General features: G+C 33.2%; 2 protein-coding genes across 4 annotated transcripts; both read right to left on the bottom strand.

Moving 5' to 3' along the window:
* Window positions 1-1,897: 1,897 nt before the first annotated feature.
* Window positions 1,898-7,364, bottom strand: LOC130805248 (SKP1-like protein 1B). Its single transcript, XM_057669933.1, has 2 exons — window positions 6,864-7,364; window positions 1,898-2,424 (listed from the first exon to the last, which is right to left on the bottom strand). The coding sequence occupies exons 1-2, from the start codon at window positions 7,179-7,181 to the stop codon at window positions 2,251-2,253; spliced, it is 492 nt and encodes a 163-aa protein (XP_057525916.1). The 5' UTR covers window positions 7,182-7,364; the 3' UTR covers window positions 1,898-2,250.
* A 1,742-nt stretch (window positions 7,365-9,106) lies between these two features.
* On the bottom strand, window positions 9,107-17,576 carry LOC130805247 (serine/threonine-protein phosphatase 7 long form homolog). Of its 3 annotated transcripts, none has more exons than XM_057669929.1 (6): window positions 16,962-17,576; window positions 11,275-11,325; window positions 10,348-10,987; window positions 10,082-10,276; window positions 9,566-10,003; window positions 9,107-9,486 (listed from the first exon to the last, which is right to left on the bottom strand). In XM_057669929.1, exons 5-6 carry the CDS (start codon window positions 9,866-9,868, stop codon window positions 9,136-9,138), a joined length of 654 nt encoding a protein of 217 aa, XP_057525912.1. In that variant the 5' UTR covers window positions 9,869-10,003; window positions 10,082-10,276; window positions 10,348-10,987; window positions 11,275-11,325; window positions 16,962-17,576; the 3' UTR covers window positions 9,107-9,135. The 3 variants fall into 3 exon arrangements, with proteins under 3 accessions (XP_057525912.1, XP_057525914.1, XP_057525915.1); XM_057669931.1 differs by having other exon boundaries at window positions 10,348-10,610; XM_057669932.1 differs by lacking the exons at window positions 10,348-10,987; window positions 11,275-11,325; window positions 16,962-17,576 and having other exon boundaries at window positions 10,082-10,327.
* Window positions 17,577-17,968: the final 392 nt, after the last annotated feature.

Below are 17,968 nucleotides of genomic sequence, written 5' to 3'. Positions count from 1 at the left end.
GTTTTGGTTTTGTTCAAGTATTTTACTTGGATATTGGTTTGACCTTTAAGTACCCCTTAATTGTGTTGCCAAAAGTAAGCTTCCGCTTGATTAATACTAAATTCCAGTTAGTGTTCGCCTTCATAATTTGAGGCGATTACAATCATGCTCGAAACCGAACTCAACCCGACTATAACTGAACTCAATAATTAATGTCTAATAAACTATTTACATCAAATTGGATGAAAAATGATAGAACTTTGATTTTAATTACAGTCAAACAAGTAAAAGTAACAAAGTAATAATTACTAATTGATTTGGACTTTAACTTTCATTAGGCAAAGAGAATATTGTTATGAATTAAAAAATGACTAGCAAATTAATGTGATATTGACTCGATCGATAGTAATTAGTAACTCGTAGCCGAATTTTACTTGAAAAAAATACTCGGATTCGATCTGTACCCGATAAAACCGAACCAATTGTTAAGTGATAACAACTCGAGACCGATTGACACTCGACTAGAACTTCAACCGACACCGAACTGATATAAACCCGATATCTCGAATAACTGATCTTCAACTGAACCGTGACTAATCGACCCGACCCGAATGTGACCCGCCGTAACACACATCCGATTAATAACCGATCCGAAATTCAATCGAACCGAATGACACCCGTCCAAAACTGACCCGATCACCCGAATGAACACCTCTAACTATTTTACCTTAAAATTCACTTAACAAAATAAATTTTTAAGGGTAAGGGTCTAGACCATAGGGTCGAAGTTCAGACCCTAAGAGTCTGGTTCTGGGTCTAGTTTTTTAAGACCCTTAAAATTAGCTCTCGAGTCTAGAACCTACTCTAAGGTAAGGGTCCACGTCTGGGTAAGATCCAGACCCAACCCAGATCCTTAAATGCCCATCCCTAACTAGGGATGACAATTCAGTCCAAATTCGACCCTAGTCCGACTCGATTCGAGTCGAGAGCGATGAAAAAGTTATCCGACTCTGATTTTATGATCCTTGTCCGAGCTAAGATGGACCGGAGTTGGACCTTATTAAAAATCCAACACTCTAACCCGACTTCGACCCTGAAGGAAATCCAGCATTAAATTGGACTTTTACCCCATTATTTTGTTTCCTATAAAACTCAAGACGTGGCTAATTCAAGCTCTCTCATAGTAATTGTAGTTTTTGATTTTGAAAAACTACTTGGTACTTTTATTTAGATTACTCAATCAAAATATGACAAATCAAATCAAGAGAAATAAAATACGTCAAATCAAAATGCGAGAAAATTTTATTAAATTATGGTAGTAGGAATATTTCTCTTATTAAACGTGAATTCAAAATACATATTTTTTTTTAAAATTGTATTTGAAAAATATATTTTGTTAGTTTTATGTGCTTTAAAATCATTAGTACAATATCACAACAATAAAGTTTGATAATAATCCGACCCCGCATCCGACTCCGTTGGAGTTCCGAGAGTCCGAGTCGAAGCAAACTTGGAGTATGCTAATCCGACTCGGAGTGGAGGTGAACTAAAAAAAAGTACGACTATTATCGAGAGCGAAGTCGAAGTATGTATAATCCGAGTCGAGTTCGACCCATTGTCAACCCTATACGTAACTCTATATTCTAATTATTGGACATGAGGGAATTTAACACCAATTTTGAAAAATGAAGTGTTGTGCAAAAATACGTCTGTGGGTCCCTTCATTAAATGGTTCTCTATGCAATTAAAAGAGATCTCAACACTAAAGCCATTAGTTAAGTTCCAGACAAGCAATCTAGAAAATACATTAATGTTGACAATAAATGTGTCAAGAACATTCACCTACCAATACCATAGTCCATAGATAGCAGGAATGAAGAATACACCTAACATTTTGCCAGCCTTCAATACCAATGTACAATTCCGAATTCAAGCAACTGTTACAACTTACAAGGCAATAACCTTCAACAATCTACATCTTAAAGAATGCACTTCTGAACACACAACATCCATGAACATGATCATGCCCATAACAGAACAACACTTCCATAGATTAAAATAAAGTGCATACACAATTGAGATATTAGTCTAATTATTAGTACGAAAACAAGCATAGTTTTACTTTAAATCAAGTATTGTGCACAGATGACCACCCGAAACATGTACTATGCGCTAAATGATAAATAATAAAAGACCACCTCTTACTTACTATCAGACACTTCTATTCTACAGACAATAGACAATGAAGGTGTACGCTGCCATCCAATCAGATCATTCGAAAGCCCACTGGTTCTCACGCCTAACCTCCTCTTCCTCCTCTGGGGTGAAGTCATTTTTGATGTTGAATGTCTTTCTGATTTCCTCGGGGGTTTTTCCTTTAATCATGTCAGCAACTGTTTGGCAGGTCAAGTCCAGCAGACTCTTAATGTTCAGGTAGTTAGCAGCCTGAAACATAATATTAACAAATGATTACCGAACATATTTATAGATCAATTATTCATGTTAAGCAACTAAATCCAATACATCAAAAATGTTAATATCAAAATAATATTATTATTGGACATTAAAGAGGATTCATAACTATTGAGGTTGAGTAATATTCTATATTCTATTAAGAAATAAGAAAGTATTTGGGTTAAAGGTGATATTTTTTAGCTATGGACTTTTTTGCTAAATTTTCATCCAAAATAGAGATAGCCCTAAAGCTATGGGAGTAACTGAGATAGAACACGTTATGAAATACACTTGTTAACATGCATGAATATACATAAGGATAGAAATCAAAATATAGAATTAGAAAGGTCACGAATCACAAATATAAACGAGAAAAAGAGAAAAAATCGTTTGGCTTGTTAACTTGATTGATTATACCTTCATAGCTCAAAAATGAAACAGAACACCCTCATTATCATACAGAAACCATCAAGTTAGCTACACTATTTTGACAAGCTAATATATATAAGCTTAGTTAAATGCTAATTCCACATAGCATAATAAGGTTATAAAATGCCTAACAAACAAAGAATCATCTGCAATCATAAAAGTTTTTGCTAATTACGCAAACTATTTTAATCGAAGATTGAACCAAACCCACTCTACATATGAAAAAGATCTTTAAAAGGCTTAAACTCAAAATCTCCCCAGCTATTCTCAAAACTTTAGAAAGAGTCGAAAACAAACCAAGAAGAAAATTCATTTTCGTTGCAAATTTCAAAACTCAAAATAAGTAACAATCTACAAGTATTCAAGCATCATATAATGAAAGTGTAAATGAAGAAGACTAACACCACTTCATTTAATAGTAGCATAAAAAACTGTTATGGAAAATTAGTAAGGACTTCAGTAAAATCGCTCCTTAAATCATGTGCATTTCTTATTTATATGAAATTGCACATGACATTTCCAATCAAGGGTCAATCGAAAACAACCTCTACGTTAGTTTTATCATTAATGGCATTAGGGTAATGAAATGTTCTACGGGAGACTAGTAAGCATGTGTTTTGCACGTGATATTGGTAAAATAATGTAGTTTGTATGCGTTTTTTAAATCAAAAAATAAAAAAAATATCTACCTCATCTAGCTCTCTTATCATTGATAGTTGAATTCTCAATGACATGATTATAAATTTATTTCCAATGGTAAAATTGTTACACAACTCGCATTCTAGTGTTGAGAAAAATATTGAAAAACCTTTAAATAGCAGAGCAAATGTTCATGGAGATGGAGTTCAAATACCAATGGAAGTACATCTTGACTATAGAGAACTTCACAGTTGAGGCCAAGGTCACATGATACATGATTCTTATGATTAGATGTACAAATTCAAACTAGCAAGTCATTTGATGGCACGTTTGTTGTTCACTTGGTATTATTTGATTTGATTTGATTCTATTAAGTTTATTAAACAAAAATTGAACTCACATGAAGGCTAAAAATAGTACTAAAGTAGGTAATAATCAAAAGTGAAAGAAAACAAAATAGAAAAAGAAAAGTTCACTTAAGTACTTCCTCCGTTCCAATTTAGTTGCATCATTTGCTTTTTCACACAGTCTAATGCACTAATTCAATCCTTAGTATCTCTAATTATGCATGATAAAAAATTATAAAAATTTAATATTAGTAATCTCTGCAATGAGATGAATCAAATAAGATCTCACTTGACTACATTTTAACATATAGATTAAAAACTAATCACAACTTAAAAGTGATAATGAATAGTGCCATTTTTATAATGTTGCAACTAATTTGGAACGAAGAAAGTAATACAGTAACTTTATTGTAAGAGTATTGTGTAAGTATTGCAAATATAGTAGGCAAATGTAGTAGGCAAATGTAGTATTGCGAATGTGTGAAGAAAACACTACAATCGAACTTTGTTGCAAACCATAGTTTGTGGCCAATATTAACGATATGTCCATTGAAAACTTGAAAGCACAAATAGTTTGTTCTAGTGGTTTTTTTAGAGTATTTAAGATAGAGGAAGTTGATGTCAACATTGATGAAATGACCTTAATTTTTGTTCTTATATGATGATAATTTAAAGGTTAAATTCAAAAAGAAGTCACAAGTTGTCAAGATTTAAAAGTCATTAAGTTGCTTGAGCATTGCTACGAGTGAAAATGTTGAAAACTATTTCCTTTTTATGATTTTTACCATTGTAGTTAGTGTAATATAATTCGTTAGCAAATTAAATCGTGATTCGCTTTGAATGGCTAAAAGATATCCCAAAGAGAACAACATTTGCTGCTTTGATTTGCAATCTACAAGGAGATTAGCAAATATGATCAAGGTTGAATTTCAATTTAGTTTTCTATTTCTTGTAATTTGGTATTACGATAAAGACTTGAGAACAATTCTTTTTTTTGGGAAAGTAATGAATTTTGTGAGTAACTGCGCTCGAGGCATGCCTTGGCACGATCCCATTAAAGGTGATCCCTCAAACACCTCCTTGAGTCTATGTGAAATGCAAGAGGCTTTTCAAAGGCACGCCTTTTTGGCGCCTTGAGTGCCTTGTGTATCAAGATTTGATTTTGATAAATAACATGTCTTTACTTCATATTAGTGAGAAAACCCAAACTTCTTAGTTGTTTATTGAATAGAAAGCAAAAACATACCGTAATTTCTTTCCCTAGAGCTATCGAGTAGTGAGAAAAAAGCTATCGAGGAGTGAGAAACTGATAAGTAGAGGTTGCTTTACCTTGAAGTGTTGCCATCTTCACACCTCTACTGGTCGACGTCCTCACCACTTTGGTAAGGTCTTTTTTTCTTCTTTCTTGCTTTCTCTCTCTTTTTGATTTCTTCTTCTTTCTTACTTTCTCTCTTTAACCTCAATGTCCTAAGCAACCAGGTTATATCTTCTCCCTTCTTTCTTGTTTTTGTCTCGTTCTGATTTCTTCTTCTTTTTCGTTTTCCCTCTCTTTTAGTATCTCCTCTCTCTTTCCCTTTCCCCTTTATTTTAGTTTATTTATTTTATAATGGAAGGATAAAGGTTGTTATTTTGTTTAGTATTATTGTTGTTTTTTTAGATTTACTTTAGTGGACGATGATGATGAGGAAGAGGACATTATGTTAATAAGAGCTATACAACAAATGGTGACGATACTTATGAGGATGATGTGATTTAGATATTTGCAACCAGGTTATATCTTCTCCCTTCTTTCTTGTTTTTGTCTCGTTCTGATTTCTTCTTCTTTTTCGTTTTCCCTCTCTTTTAGTATCTCCTCTCTCTTTCCCTTTCCCCTTTATTTTAGTTTATTTATTTTATAATGGAAGGATAAAGGTTGTTATTTTGTTTAGTATTATTGTTGTTTTTTAGATTTACTTTAGTGGACGATGATGATGAGGAAGAGGACATTATGTTAATAAGAGCTATACAACAAATGGTGACGATACTTATGAGGATGATGTGATTTAGATATTTAGTGTTTGAGTGTGCCAAATAACATTTTAAGAATCAAAAACCATACTTTGCTTTCTTTAACTTTTTATTTCTTTAGTTCACTCAAGCCTATTTTATCAACTTATTATGATTTTAAGTGCTAAAGTAGTTTTTAATATGAATTTCATGTTCTTTAAGTATTAAAAAGGTTGTAAGCTTGATATTGGAGCTTTCCAATAAATTGTGCACCTCGCATATAAAAAGTCAGCGCCTTCGTCTTGCGCCTTACACCTCGGAAAAAGGACCTTTTGAACGTGCACCTCACGCATTTTTTTTTTCTATTTTGAGTTTGTGCACAACATGCCATTTAAATCTAATATATGTTCCTAAAATTATTAATGAATGAAAAAATATTCTCTTCATCCAACTCTATCAGAATTTCTATTTCCCTATATGTCTATAATTCTACTATATGCTCCTTTTCTTCATTATAATCCTTCCGTTTAGAAGCCATTACCCATATTAATTGAACTCTAACATAAACAAATAAAATTAAATTTAACCGGAAAATGTAAGGAAATAACATGGAGACACATTCAGAATAACAACATTAGTGAATCAATTGCAATCAAAAAAATAGAAAATCATAAATCATAAAGAATCAAAAAAAGAAAGTCGCCAAGAATTCTACAAATCCACAATTTCAAAAATAATTGACACAAACCATTCAAAAAAATTTTAAAAATAATCCGCAATAATTCAACAAAATCCATAATTTCGATAGTAACAGACACGATCCATAACGATCAATCAAACAAACAAATGAATTACAAAACAACACAATCATACGACCAAACTAGGGTTACAACATTCACACAAAAAGTAAGGTTACCAAATGAAAAATCAAAAAATGATTCATTACCACAAATAAACATATCAACCACTAAATCAAAACAAACCCACAAAAATCAAAGATCTAAAATCCAAAAAGAGAGAAAGCTATACCAAGATGAGATCGAAGAGGGTATTTTGATCAACTTTAACAAACTCCGCATCCCAAGTCTTAAGTTCATCATCGATAGCATTTGAAGATCTTTCTTCAGAAGAAGATTTTGCAGCAGCAGCATCCACATGCTTTTTGCAATATTCCAGAACCTTCGATAGGATCTTCCCAGTTACATTCGGAAGAGGAATTGCGGTACTGGCACAATCATCTTCGATCATGTTTTTGATTGTTATGGATTCCATTGCAACTGCTTGATCAATCTCGAAAGTCTCGCCATCGTTAGATCTAAGGGTTATTTTGTTCTCAGAATCAGCCATTGAAAAGATTTGAATGGAGACCCAAGAGGAAAACTATAGACCCTAATTTGAAAGAAGTAAAAGGAATTGGTGTTAAAGGGATGTAAGATTTGGGTGTTATTTATAGTCTTTTCGAGGGTAGTTGGAACTTGTAAGAGGAGTATTCGAAACGGCACTAGATTAGGAAAGTCGTAGTAATTAAAATAGTGAGAATAATATTGAAAGGAAACAAAATAACCAAATCTCTGTACTCTAAATGATTTTCATAATTATTAAAATTTATTTAACTTTTACATATATTAACTTTTTAACAATTTATCCTTGCTTGGCACAGGTTTCAAATTAGTATAATGAATATATGAAGTACTAAACATATGATGGGACATCTCAAAATATAACAAAATTGTAAAATAAAACAAGTTTAGCAAGTGTTCTGTGAGACTGTTTTATCGCAAGACCAACTAATATAACAGCCTAAATTATCTATAGTAAACAAAAAATTTTCAAACTAACTCTGAATTGTTTCTAATTTTTTTTATAAATTAGAATTGGGTTAGCCTATATTAAGTCGTCTCATGATGAAACGATCTTAATAAAAATTGATCAAAAACTTTAATGGATCCGCTCAAAATAAACTCAATTATTGTTTATTTTTAAATAAACTCACATATTTGGCATAATTATTGTAAATAAAATCAACTATTGTTATTCTTAATTGCTTGACTTACTAATAAGCTTTGAAAATAGTTTTAAATAATAGTTCAATTTATTTTAACAAATATATGTAATAGGTGATTTTATTTAAAAAAATTAATAGGTGAGTATATTACATTGGATCAAACAAATGTTGATTTATTATTAATAAATTCTCCAAATCTCTATTGATATGTACTCTCTTTGTCCCTCTTATTTTGCAAAAGTTGACAAGGAACAAATTGAAGAGAAATTATAAGGTTGTGGACGAAATTTAAAGAGAAAAAGTATAATCATTTCTAAGAAAATAATGAAAAATCAGTGAAACAAACTAAAATAAAAAGTTGTGTAAATTGAGAGCGAGAGTAAAAAAACACTTGCTAAAGCTAAAACTTTCAAAATACAAGTAATTTCTTCATCCCAAATCAATTTCTATTTTTTATTCTCATACTTATTTTCCATTATTGTCTTATTTGAAAATGAATTTCACAATCTGTTTTTTATCTAAAACATATATTTAAAATCTCTTTTAATATGAGCCTTATAATTACTCTTTCTCTTTAGGGTACGTTTGGATTGGGCCATTTCATTTGAATTGATGGAATTGGCCCAATTCCATTGTTTGGCTAAGCTGAAAAATTGAAATTGAAATTGGCCCAATTCCAACAAAATTCCAACCCAAGTAAAAAACAAACTCTTCATTTCCAACCCATACCTTCCCTAATTTGAAAATTTAAAAAAGTTGAGCGAAAAAATAAAAAAAATTAATCAAATAAGCGATATTTTAAACTTTTCCCAAAAGTAAGCGTCCAAACCCCAAAGCTGTGCTTTGGAGCTGTTCGCAGTTCCTAACTGCGAACAGCTATAAAAGACAAAAGAGCTGTTCGCAGTTAGTAACTGCAAACAGATATTTTGTCTTTTATAGCTGTTCGCAGTTACTAACTGGGAACAGCTAATTAATTTTTTTTTCCCTTTATTTTTGAGTTGTTGTTTGTTGTAATTGCACTAGAGACATTAGAATAGGTAATTACAAGTCGATGTATCTTTAAGGCGGCATGATTCATCGCCAAAACTCCGATCATTCATAAGTCAAAGTTTGAAATGTATACAAATGTTTGAAATATACAAGTCAATTAAAATATATATATATATATATATATATATATATATATATATATATATATATATATATATATATATATATATATATATATATATATATATATATATATATATATATGTACATAGTCGATCCAAATACACAAAAGGTAATCGTTAACGCTCACGAACCCTCATCTACCCTATCCAACTGAGTTGGTCTCCTTCGCCTCCTACGATAAAAAGAGGCGTTCGCGTGACGCTCTGGCAGTGGAGGGGACTGGTACTGTGATGGCTGTGATGGCCCAGCCTGCGAGGTCCCCGCAGCATCAACGGGATATGAATGATCCATCTCCTCCAAATGGTAGTCATAAGAAGGAGAGCATGCCATGTGCGTATGGGAGGTAGTCGGTGAGTGCTGTGGAGCGACTTCCGGTTTGAAGTGCTGGAACTGCGAGCCGAAGAGCATGCCATGCGCAATCTCCCTCACCGGCTCCTCCTGGCTGTACCGCATCACGTTTGCCGCACCTTGTGCCTGCAATTAATATTTAGATAATGTAACATTTTATTATATAATTGGCAACTTAATCAAATAAATGCAAATGAAGACTTACAAATTGGGTCATTGTAGGCGCAGCAGGTGCGTAATGTGCTGCTTCCAAGATGGCACGTGGTGTCATCCATCGGCGCGTGATGGAGAGGAACCATGGCATATAGTCAGGTGTAGTAGGTGCGCCGACAACATCGATCGACGCACCTTGTGCCAGCAGCTCAAGTCTATGATCCCAACGAGCGATGTGGCGCCCGTTGATCTCCATCCAGTTTGCCCCAGCTTGATTTCTTCGCGAAATTAGATGCAGCTGGGGTTCAGTGTCACAAAGCGGTGGAATGCCCTGTACCAACCCATATTGGCGCATTACGCGCTCTGGTAGATGTACTTCGACAATGTCGAAGCATATGAGTGGCACAGAAGCCCTCTACGCCCTGGAATGAATCCCCGAGTGTTCGGGTACAGCTGCGTAGGCTTCCGCTGGGTATGGGTCCCACAAAAACTAAAATACATGTTAAGGAAAAGGTAAGTGATATGTTGATTAAATTGTACTAATGTTAATGAGTACTGAAATGTTTACCTGGTTGGGTCGTAGCAGGTCTAATTGATCTCGGTAGAATCCAAGACCGCTGTCGGTGTGCTTGCGCGTCCGGCGGGCAAAATTCCACCTCGAACCGTACGCAACATTTGGGGCTGGTTGTGGTGGAGGAGCAGTATCACCACGACCAACGGTTCTGTAAGGTTGGCCGATAAGAATATGCTCCCACGCCCACAGCTAACGATCGCAAATGTTATTAATATGTAATTAACCAAATGTGGATGAGAATTAAATGTTATTGTTATTACCTGTAATATGACTAGTGGTCCTGCAATCTCTTTGACGTTCTTATGGGCAGCACCACAAAGCCTCCTGTACAAGTATCCTAGGGCTGCGGAGCCCCAGCTATACTCGGCGATGCGCTCCCACGGTCGTCAAGTAATGTTATTGCCTAGAGTCATGTCATTTGCTAGCGCATCCTCATCGACATCCACATCGTCATCAGAAGGATCATCAATAAGCTCATTACTCTCATTTCCATCATCCCAAGGTCCCATCTCAGCAATTTCTCCTAAGTTAACCATTGAATCAATTGGAACTTGATTCGTAGGGGGTTGAGAAAAAATACAAGATGCGGAAGAAACGACGGGATTTACAGTTTCCTGAGTTACTATAGGCATAGGGGTAGGAGTAGGATTAGAAGCAACTACATTCTCTAATGGTACTTCTTCTACGTATAACTCCAAAGAGGGAATTTGGGTGTACTTTGAATGCTCCCACATCGCATCCAATCTTAGAAGATATAAAACGTCTAAAGTGATTTAAATCCATGTTCGAATTGCAAGCAAACAACTTACGTCTTCCCCCAACATAATGAACTTTGCCATTATTTTCTCTAATACAACCATTCCAAAAACATACTATAGTGACGCGAAATGATGCCATTTTCTACATTAACACAAAGAAAATCAACATCAACATCAACTCATGCCCATACAAGTACATTATATTCATTTGATTATAATCTTTTTTGGTCTACAAATTATTCAAATCCATAATGTAGCTAAGTTCATACATATATAATACACATAATCCAAATAATAAATCAATTCATAAGTTCACAAATAACATTTCTAATACCAACATCAACATCAACATTTTCTAATAATATTCAACTAATACAACAACATTACTTCAAAATCCAACATAAAGCTATAAAAACAATTAGAAATTACCTTCAATGCTTATGGATGATTAAGATTAGTCTTGATTTAACAACTACAAACCTACATTTGAAAAAATAAACAAATTTGGTTAAAACCCTAAAATCCAAATATACACCAAAAAACACAAAAAAATTTACCTTTGCGCAAGCTACAGTATCCCACTAATTTTGAAGTGTCAAATTGAAAGAGGATTGCACGATTTGATGGAATGAATCAAAGGTTTTAGAGGGAGAAGGTGGAAATGTCGAGTGAAGTAGGGTTTGAGAAATGCGATTTTGCGAAAAACAGAAACTGATCTGATTTAGTATATCAGGTCTGTTCGCAGTTAGTAACTGCGAACAGCTATAAAAGACAAAATACTTGTTCGCAGTTACTAACTGCGAACAGCTCTTTTGTCTTTTATAGCTGTTCGCAGTTAGTAACTGCGAACAGCTCCAAAGCACAGCTTTGGGGTTTTGACGCTTACTTTTGGGATTTGTTTAGAATTTCGCTTATTTAATTACTTTTTTTTATTTTTTCGCTCAACAATTTCAAAAATTCCTCTAATTTCAATTCTTATTCATTATTTTTTTTTTAAATTTATTTTTGGAATTAAAATTAATTTAGTTTTGGTTTTGTTTTGCTTGGGAGATATTTAAGAAGTTTGAAACTTTCCAAACCACAATCAAATAGATTTAATTAGTTTTTTTCTTAATGAACACTAATTTGGGAAATAAATTTTTGTGAACCCCAAATTGAAATTTTTTTATTTTCCAACGCTACTTAGGCAAATCATAGATGAATTTATTTGTTATTTTAATTTCCAAGGTTGTACTATTGGTGATAAAGGACCATTTATTACTAACTTGTTTCATATGGTTCCATGTACTGAACAAAGTTTAGTCTAAATTTTAAATCGTAAATAAAATCGGATCAAATCAAAATTTTAGTATTTGATCTGATTTATGGTCAAAATGATCTGATCTGTTTTTTTTTTTAAAATAAATTACGGTTTACGTTCTGGTATTGATTTTTTATTTTTCATACCAGATCAAACCAGACTGCAAACCTTACAATTGTTCAAATCATAATTTTTTAAAAAAAGAAATTAAGTTGCTATCTAGATATTTCAAGATGTAGTAATTTTTGTATAATAATATATACTTAAATGATGTTGATATTATCAACTAATTACAAATTATTATGTTTAGTGATTATAGATGCGAAATATTTGATAAACACGTGTATTAATTTGGATAAAAATAAAAAAATAAAAAACGATACAGCAGACCAGACCGTTGTAAAACGGTCTGGTTCGATCCAGTCTAGAAAATTTTCCTGGCCGGAATTTCTGATTTGGTTTGCTTTTAAAATCAGATCAGACCAAATCGAACCATGTTCAACCGAAGTTTCAGTACATTTTCATTTAATAATAAATTTGTTTTTGATTCACTATTTATTACTTTTCTATATTATAGCAGTGGTACTCTATATTCTGTGTGACTCGAAAATTTTCGACTACTATAATTAATTCACTATTTTAAAAGTAATACTTGCCTTTCCTTCTCTATATATTTCGAATTTTTGAAAAAGGTGAGCGGAAAAAAAAAATTTAATTGAATAAACTATTATTCAAACTTTTTCCAAAACTAAGCGTGAAAACCCCAGACCTATGGTTTGGAGCTGTTCGCAGTTACTAACTGCGAACAGGTCAAAAAAGACAAAATAGCTGTTCGCAGTTAGTAACTGCGAACAGCAAAAAGGCAAAATAGTTGTTCGCAGTTACTAACTGCGAACAGCTATTTGACCTAAAAAAAAATTTTTTTTTTTTGTTTGCAGTTACTAACTTTGATAATTATACGGGAAGAAAATCTAAGTAGAAAGAACCACCTCTTTAGAGAGTGACAAAGAAAATTTTCCTGTAGGAGCATACTTACTCTCAAAAACCACCTCTCATAATTACAAAAGATAATTATATGGAGTCCTAATCAATAACATAAATGAGATTTAGGCGAAATACTGACAAGAAATTCTAGACATCACTCCAAAGACAAGACGCATTGACGACCACCTCCTCAAACAGCCGTCAATACTAAGAACTTGGCTTGAACGTTTTAGTTTCCAAAACTGCAAGGTGTAGGCACTAAGTATCAACTTTATTGTTTTGGATTTCTCCCAAAAAAAAAAACCTAAGTTGCACCTCACCCAACATCTTAGAGAACTGCCTCATCCTGACTGCTCTAAGGCGCTCTCAAATACACCTTGCTTGAGGCATTGCTTATAAACTAAGGTTGATCCAACCAACGCCTTGCTCCAAATTAAAACAAATGAAAGATGAAGATAATAAAATCTCAAATAGACTTTGTTCACCGACCCTGATAAAAATACGGGTTGAGGAACCCAGAACACTAGAACAATAAATCTCAAACAAAACACTAAAACAACTAAAAATTAATTCAAACACATAAACATAGTAAAACTAATACAAATATCAATGAGAACCTAATAAGCAAAAAACTTTAGCAACCAAAACAACATTTAATTTACCTAACTCAAATCAAAAATTAGCACCCACATGGATAGATAATAAAGTTACTAACTCTAATTTGGTTAAAACTCCATTGAGGGACATGGCCAGTAAATGCAGTGAGCAAGCAATATATAGAATGAAACAATAGAGTTGCAGGCAACGTAAATGTAACACCCGTCTAATATTTACTTAATTAGTCTAAGGTGTTACTAGGCTTAACTCGCATAAGCCTAAAATAATTACAACATGGGTATCTCCAAATAACCTTATAAATCAAAACTCTGTCAAGTACCCAACAAATAATCCAATATGGAAATTCAACTCAAAATACAAACACTTTTAAGGGGTGTTTGGTATGGAAAGAGAAAATATAAGGGAAAGGGAATTAATAAAGAGGGGTAAGGGTAAAGGTAAGGGTTATGGTTATATGTTGTTTGGTATAACAATGTAAGGGAAACACTTGTTTACGTTTCCCTTACTTATTGTTTGGTTTGTCACATAAGTTGAATCTTTTCCCATAATATTGCTCAAAAAAAAATAATTCCCACTTTGCATTATGTGGGAAAGTATTTCCCACAACACCGTCCACGTGGAAATTTTTTTTTTTTTAATAATTTTTAGACAAAACCGCCACTTGAGATGGCGGTTTGCCTTAAGCACTAAACCGCCACATGAAGTAGCGGTTTGTTTACTATTTTTTTTTAAATAAATTAATATGACCTGCTGTTTTGTACTGCTACAAAACCGCCACTTGAAGTGGCAGTTTGCTTACTATATTTTTATTTTTTATTTTTTAAAAAAAAAATTAATATGACCTGTTGTTTTGTACTGCTACAAAATCGCCACTTGAAGTGGCGGTTTGCTTACTATTTTTTTTTAAAAAAAAAAATATAATATGACCTGTTGTTTGTACTGCTACAAAACCGCCACTTCAAGTGGCGGTTTGCTTACCATTTTTTTTTAAAAAAAAAATTAATATACATAAAACCGCCATTTCATCTAGCGGTTTACTCAGTTTCCTAAACATAACCGCCATTTCAGGTAGCGATTCTATTAAACAAAAAAGAAAAAAAAAATTCCTCACATCTATCCTATGTGGACGGTAATGTGGGAAATAGTTTTCCATTTCAAGCAAAGTCGGAATTTATTTTTTTTTTGGCAATATTATGAGAAAACATTCCACTTAAGTTATCACAATGAAATTTTTTTAATTTCTCAAACGATAAAAATTACTAACGGGTTGGATGATTAACTTTTGATGTGGAGGCCTGGTTTGTGTGGAGCATAATCAGTAGCCAAGAATGAGATTCGGATTTTAAGAGCAAAAAGAGAAAAATTGAGAAATACAAGTGAGATGAAAGAATACATGGGGATTGAGGGAGAAAGATCCGAAAACGTAAAGTGTTTCTCCAACATTTTGAGAGGTAACAAATTAGGGGTATGTGTTACCTCTGAGTAAGGGTAATTGTTACCCACCTTCTTAAACAAACACTAAATAAACGGTATCAAGTAATTGAATCCGTTATTTGCCCCTAAAATATCAAAGCAAACAACCCCTAAGATTAGTATATCCCATATCAACAAAAGTCATCTACATTGACAAAATCGATACTATTTGTATAGGTTATGTCACTTTAAAGTATCTGACCTGCAAATTGAATGCTTCTGTAAATCATCTGCAAACTAAAAACCAAAATGGAAAAGTATCAACCACACGGAAGGTTGAGTGAGTAGACATACCTCACGTAAAACATTTTTTTGGAAAAAATTCATTCAAAACATGATTTCACAAACAGGGAGAAGAGAATAACACATAATATTAAAAACAAAATCCTAGACCTTCGTGCGCACTAAGTATCTAGTTGAGAGGATTCTCCATAGCTCTAGGGCTATGTCTCTCTCCGATGAAGCTAGCCAATGTCTCGATGGCAACTCGTCTCAAAATATAGCAGAGACAAAATTACCTCCTGATCATAATATAATATCAAGGAGGATAGACATATGGTCCTTTAAACATCACTCCACATAATAAATCAACGTCAAGAGATAATTCTCATGTGAAAATTTTAACTTTTGCATCTTATATTGCATGGATTTGACGACATAAGAAATGAGGGTTATAAGGTAGCAAAACTAAGTAAGCCGCCATCATTGAAAACATGAGTGTAGAATTTTTACTTTCCATTTCTTCTAGGAGTTATAAGGGTTGAAGTGAAGGGTTATAAGGTACTCTCCTAATTGTGTACTGTGTAAGTGCTAGCCTAGTACAAAAAAAGTAGTTTGGTTTACTTGGATCCTTGAGGACGACAAAGGTTAAGCATGAGACAATTTTATCATTACAATTATTTTTAATTATTCATGACATTTATACTCCTTTTTGATGTTATATTTGAGCATTCTTGTACGTTTTTATACTGTGTTTGAGTAATTTCACCTTTAATAATGACTTTATTATATTGTTGTGTTTTTGAGGTGAAATGTGAGTGTTTGTGATTTTTATTAGGACATTGGAGTAATAATAGCGTAAAGGCCCGGAGAAATAGCCTAAGAGCCCTAACATTTGAACAAGCAGTCGAGCAAATGGTCATAGCATATAACCAAAAGCCACGACTCATCGCTCATCAGCAAAAAAGGGTGAGAAGTAGAGAGGAAGTGACGAGTCGCAACATTTAAATAAAGCCAAAAAGTGAAAAGTTGTCGCTTTGTTCTTAGAGTTAGCAAAGTGAGGACTACGACTTGTCGCCACGTCGTTAGATATGAGTTTGCAGCTTCAGTCGCATGTTTATTTTTAGGAAAATTTTATGTGATGACCCTGATTTTTATGGTTTTCCAAGTGGTGTACAAATTTTTTTTTTTTATTTCTTTTGTTAAATTTACGTTAAGGAAATTTTAAATGGTAGCATTGTGGTTTGGTAACACTCTTCTAAGTTTTTTTCACATGATAGCAATAAGGTTTTAATTTTACAAATTCCGTAGCATATTCTGTTAAAAATATCCAATTCCGATATTTTTTTATATTTTTTTTTCTTTTTTGTTTGATGGTGAATAGGTATGACTATGATGATGAGTTGTGATTTCTAGTTAAGGCTGTAATATTACCCAGTAATTGTATTAGAAGAATAGACAACACTACCAGATCCAACAACAACATAACAGCTAAAAACAAAATCCCAACATTTAAGAATACCTTGATTGAGGGTCGATTGAGCATCTTACTCTGATGAAGCAGGAGCAATCGTATTAACCATTGTTGATGTAACAGTGGCAATCTCTTTGCCGTTTGAGTTCATTAGTAGTTGAGGCTCGCAACTTGAATTCAAGTATGAAATTAAGGCTTCCAGATTGAATATTAATTACACCACGTAGCCTAATTTGAATGCTACCACTAAAGGAACAATGGCATTCGAATTGGTCAAATTCAGACCAAGAATTCCAAATAAATTCACCAAAGTCTCTAAAGTTGAACACAAAAATCCCTTAAATAAACCCTAAAACAAGAACAAATCCTAAAACCCCATTGAAGGGTAATTTATTGTAATTAAAAGTTATAAATAGTTTTTGTAATAACATCAAATTTAAGAAGAGGTGGGGGAGGGTTTTTTTTGGTGGTACGTAAATTTCAATTTCAATGGGCATTGTGTCATGAGAAGGTGGACTGATGGTGTTTGAGAAGGTGGTGGATGAGTTATGTTGGTGGTGCGTGAGGGAAAGAGAAGGGGTTTGGTGGTGTGGGCATGGGGAGGGGGAGAAACAGGGGCTGCACACGATGGGGGAGGGGTGAATGTTGCACACCGGTGCAAGAAAAGGGTGGGGCCTTGGTGTATAAGAGGGTGGGGGTTAAGATGAGTTGAATATGAAGGTTTTGTTTTTTGATTTTTCCTTTTATTAATTTATTCTTTTAGTCATGAAATTAAATAAGAAGAAAAAACTTTTAAAAAATATTAAAAAAAAAATTTAACGAAAACATTTAAACAGATTATGCGTAGCTCTTTTAAACTTAAAACCTTATTGTTACCATGTGAAAAAAACTTAAAAAATTTCTACTTCCCTTAAACTGATTACTACCATATAAAATTTCTCTTTACGTTATTATTAGTCATCATAACGACTTTTTTATATAAAATAAATATCGAGTTCACCCTTATAGAGCACATTTTTCAAAAAATATGTTTGAAACGAGTACTTAATGTAACT

Source organism: Amaranthus tricolor, chromosome 2 (assembly GCF_026212465.1).
Source record: "Amaranthus tricolor cultivar Red isolate AtriRed21 chromosome 2, ASM2621246v1, whole genome shotgun sequence".
NCBI classification, from domain to species: Eukaryota; Viridiplantae; Streptophyta; class Magnoliopsida; order Caryophyllales; family Amaranthaceae; genus Amaranthus; species Amaranthus tricolor.
The sequence above is the reverse complement of the archived record's forward strand: the minus strand, read 5'-3'. Positions and strand labels throughout refer to the sequence as shown.

Bases quoted from the DNA above. Each gene is read 5' to 3' on its own strand.
- LOC130805248 (XM_057669933.1), bottom strand. From the start codon at position 7,181: ATGGCTGATTCTGAGAACAAAATAACCCTTAGATCTAACGATGGCGAG. The intron at 2,425-6,863 runs GTATAGCTTTCT...ATTATGTTTCAG, and splicing joins CCCTCTTCGATCTCATCTTG to GCTGCTAACTACCTGAACAT.
- LOC130805247 (XM_057669929.1), bottom strand. From the start codon at position 9,868: ATGCGCCAATATGGGTTGGTACAGGGCATTCCACCGCTTTGTGACACT. The intron at 9,487-9,565 runs GTAAGTCTTCAT...TATTAATTGCAG, and splicing joins CGCCTACAATGACCCAATTT to GCACAAGGTGCGGCAAACGT.